The sequence below is a fragment of the Eretmochelys imbricata genome, chromosome 7, assembly GCF_965152235.1.
Source record: "Eretmochelys imbricata isolate rEreImb1 chromosome 7, rEreImb1.hap1, whole genome shotgun sequence".
Classification (NCBI taxonomy): domain Eukaryota; kingdom Metazoa; phylum Chordata; order Testudines; family Cheloniidae; genus Eretmochelys; species Eretmochelys imbricata.
The window spans coordinates 125,042,909-125,047,076 of NC_135578.1; the positions used below are offsets into that span (position 1 = coordinate 125,042,909).

At 80.3% G+C, this 4,168-nt stretch overlaps 1 protein-coding gene across 1 annotated transcript in view; it reads right to left on the bottom strand.

Annotated features, from left to right (window-relative positions):
- The window catches only part of HPS1 (HPS1 biogenesis of lysosomal organelles complex 3 subunit 1), a 5,619-nt gene extending 4,306 nt beyond the window's left edge, over nt 1-1,313 (bottom strand). The window contains exon 1 of the mRNA XM_077822887.1: nt 1,258-1,313. Within this exon, the coding sequence (XP_077679013.1) occupies nt 1,258-1,313 (56 nt within the window). The remainder of the gene's footprint in view (nt 1-1,257) is intronic.
- Between the last annotated feature and the right edge of the window lie 2,855 nt (nt 1,314-4,168).

Sequence of the window (4,168 nt, forward strand, 5' to 3'; positions counted from 1 at the left end):
TCAGGCCCAGCTGCACCCCGGAGCCGCCTCAAGCCCGCCGGCTCAGGGGTCCGCGCACCCATGCCCCGTACAGCCGCGCCCGCCTGGGGAGGCCTGGCCCAGGGGCGCGGGGCGGGCGGGGAGGGGGAGGCCTGGCCCGGGGGCACGGGGGGGGGGGGGGCGGGCGGGGAGGGGGAGGCCTGGCCCGGGGGCACGGGGGGGGGGGGCGGGCGGGGAGGGGGAGGCCTGGCCCGGGGGCACGGGGGGGGGGGGCGGGCGGGAGGGGGAGGCCTGGCCCGGGGGCGCGGGGGAGGGGGCGGGCGGGGAGGGGGAGGCCTGGCCCGGGGGGCGCGGGGGGGGGAGGCGGGCGGGGAGGGGGAGGCCTGGCCCGGGGGGCGCGGGGGGGGGGAGGCGGGCGGGGAGGGGGAGGCCTGGCCCCGGGGGCGCGGGGGGGGGGAGCGGCGGGCGGGGAGGGGGAGGCCTGGCCCCGGGGGCGCGGGGGGGGGAGGCGGGCGGGGAGGGGGAGGCCTGGCCCCGGGGGGCGCGGGGGGGGAGGCGGGCGGGGAGGGGGAGGCCTGGCCCCGGGGGCGCGGGGGGGGGGAGGCGGGCGGGGAGGGGGAGGCCTGGCCCCGGGGGGCGCGGGGGGGGGGAGGCGGGCGGGGAGGGGGAGGCCTGGCCCCGGGGCGCGGGGGGGGAGGCGGGCGGGGAGGGGGAGGCCTGGCCCCGGGGGCGCGGGGGGGGGGAGGCGGGCGGGGAGGGGGAGGCCTGGCCCCGGGGGCGCGGGGGGGGGAGGCGGGCGGGGAGGGGGAGGCCTGGCCCCGGGGGCGCGGGGGGGGGGAGGCGGGCGGGGAGGGGGAGGCCTGGCCCCGGGGGCGCCCTCTCAGAGCCGTCGCCGGAGGCCGCCACAAGGGCCAGGCGAGCAGGGGCCGCCTGCCGGGGCGCCCGTGGGTCAGTCCCGTGCCTCAGTTTCCCCCTGACCGTGCCCGTCACGCTGCCTGGACGACGCTAAGGGGGGGGGGGCCCGGTCTCCTCCCGGCAAGGCCGCAGCTCACCGGGAGGGCACAGGGGGCAGGACCGGCCGCACCCGGGCACTCGGGGGGGCCTGACGCCCCACGGCGGGCGCCACGGAGCCGGGCACGGGCACGGCGAGCCGCGGCACCGCCCGGCCTCAGTTTCCCCACCCCCCGCGGCCCGCCAGTGCCGGGCACGGCTGCCCCCAGCCGACGCTGCGGGAGCGGGGAGGGGGCCGGCCTGGGCCCCGCCCCCGGGTACCGGTACCGTGTCCGCGCGCTCCCGCCGCCGCCCCGGGCACCATGTGACCCGGCGCCGCTCATGTGACCAGCCCGGCCAGGGGGAGGGGCAGTCGGCCCCGCCCCCAATCCGGGCCCCGCCCCCAGCCCGGGCCCCGGCGGCCTTGCGCCGCGCTCCCCCCCGCCACAGCGCCCCCTGCCGGGAGAGGCCGGAGCCGCGCTCTCCCCCCCCCCCCGCCACAGCGCCCCCTGCCGGGAGAGGCCGGAGCCCGCGCTCTCCCCCCCACCCCCCGCCACAGCGCCCCCTGCCGGGAGAGGCCGGAGCCGCGCTCTCCCCCCCCCCCCCCGCCACAGCGCCCCCTGCCGGGAGAGGCCGGAGCCGCAGTCCCCCCCCCCGCCACAGCGCCCCCTGCCGGGAGAGGCCGGAGCCGCGCTCTCCCCCCCCCCCCCGCCACAGCGCCCCCTGCCGGGAGAGGCCGGAGCCGCGCTCTCCCCCCCCCCCGCCACAGCGCCCCCTGCCGGGAGAGGCCGGAGCCGCGCTCTCCCCCCCACACCCCGCCACAGCGCCCCCCTGCCGGGTGAGGCCGGAGCCGCACTTCCCCCCCCGCCACAGCGCCCCCTGCCGGGAGAGGCCGGAGCCGCGCTCTCCCCCCCACCCCCGCCACAGCGCCCCCTGCCGGGAGAGGCCGGAGCCGCGCTCTCCCCCCCACACCCCGCCACAGCGCCCCCTGCCGGGTGAGGCCGGAGCCGCACTTCCCCCCCCCGCCACAGCGCCCCCTGCCGGGAGAGGCCGGAGCCGCGCTCTCCCCCCCACCCCCGCCACAGCGCCCCCTGCCGGGAGAGGCCGGAGCCGCGCTCTCCCCCCCCCCCGCCACAGCGCCCCCTGCTGGGAGAGGCCGGAGCCGCACTCCCCCCCCCGCCACAGCGCCCCCTGCCGGGAGAGGCCGGAGCCGCGCTCTCCCCCCCACACCCCGCCACAGCGCCCCCTGCCGGGAGAGGCCGGAGCCGCGCTCTCCCCCCCACACCCCGCCACAGCGCCCCCTGCCGGGAGAGGCCGGAGCCGCGCTCTCCCCCCCCCCCGCCACAGCGCCCCCTGCCGGGAGAGGCCGGAGCCGCGCTCTCCCCCCCACCCCCCGCCACAGCGCCCCCTGCCGGGAGAGGCCGGAGCCGCGCTCTCCCCCCCCCCCCCGCCACAGCGCCCCCTGCCGGGAGAGGCCGGAGCCGCAGTCCCCCCCCCCGCCACAGCGCCCCCTGCCGGGAGAGGCCGGAGCCGCGCTCTCCCCCCCACACCCCGCCACAGCGCCCCCTGCCGGGAGAGGCCGGAGCCGCGCTCTCCCCCCCACACCCCGCCACAGCGCCCCCTGCCGGGTGAGGCCGGAGCCGCGCTCTCCCCCCCCCCCCGCCACAGCGCCCCCTGCCGGGAGAGGCCGGAGCCGCAGTTCCCCCCCCCCGCCACAGCGCCCCCTGCCGGGAGAGGGCGGGGCCGTGCTCCCCCCCCCCACAGCGCCCCCTGCTGGGAGAGACCAGGGCCGCGGGGGCCCCCTCGCGGACCCAGAGCCCCCCGGGCTCCGCGCAGGGCTGGGGGCGAACCCGCTGCTGCTGGGGGGCCGGGGGCGTAAGGCAGGTGGTTTCCCCTCAAAGCCCGGCTGGAGAGACCCCTGCCCCGGCTGGCCCCCCATGTGCTCCGCGATCCCCCCCATCAGAACACGCCCCAGTTTCTCTGCAGCGGGAGGCCCCAGAACCTCCCTCAGCCTCCGGGGAAACGGGATGGGACCAACCCAGGTGCCCTGCCCCCGCCCCTGCCGGGGGCTGCTACAGGGCAATAGGGCCCTGGCTCTGCCCACTGCAGAGCCGAGTCCGACATGGCCCCTTGGGCTTGTGGGGCCTGACGGGGCAGCTGCCCCCCTCCCTGCCCCCCCCAGAGGCCCTGTGTGAGCTGCGGGTGAGGCCAACGCCCGGGGCGGACAAGCCGGCCGCTGCCAGGGGCTTTGCGTCTGCAGCTCCAGAGCCGGCCTGGGCCACAGGGTCTTGCCCCAGCCTGGGTTCCTGGCGGACCGAGAGGGGCTGGCCCGGCGGCCTCGGCTCCCTGCTCGCGCTCTGCGGATGCCGGAGTCTGGCGGGACACCCCAGTTCCTGCTGCAAGGAGGGGAACGGGGCCCGGGAGCCCCAAGTGACCTGGTGGCTCCCGAGCCCCGCTGGCCGCATCCTGCCAGCCGGCGGCATTCTGCCCCGCCGCGGGGCCTGCGCGCACCGGCCTGGCGGCTGCTGCATTGGGGTCGGGCCCAGGCCCTCACTGTCTGCAGCCGGGGGGACCCGGCTTCGTGCTGCCCCGTTTCCTCCCCTCCCTACGCAGGCTGCCAGAGGAGGGCAAAGTGCAGACGCGGTGCAGCTGGCCCAGTCATTATCTGGGAGGGAGCCCACAGCCGCAGACACTCCTAGGGCGGGCGGGAAGATGCTGCCTCAGGGGGTCTGTTTACCCTCTGAGCAGAAGGGGCCTAGTATCTCGGCTGGGTCCGTGTGTGGGGGGGGCCTAGCCCGGCTCTGGGCACGCATTGCCACGACTACGCTCTTCGGGGCGCGCTAGCGTGTCACGGGCACGGCTCTTCCTGCTGGTAATCGCCCCTGCTCGGCATGCAGCCAGGTCCTACGAGCCAGGCCAGGGCACTGGGCAGAGACAGGGAGCCAACCGCTTCCCCTGAGAAACGCGCACGAGAGCCGGACCGGGGGTGTCTGTCTTGGGAGGCAGCCCCAGAACTCAGCACGTGCTGGGGCCGGGGCCCAGGAGCAGTGGGGGCCGGGGCCGCCCCGAGAGGAGACGGGATTTGCACCAGCGTGGGCTGTCACTGACTCAGCGCTTGGTCTCAGGGTTTTAAATCACGGAGCTGCCAGGCCCGCGTGAAGCCGTGATATGCAGCCAGCCAGCGTCTTCCCGGGCACAA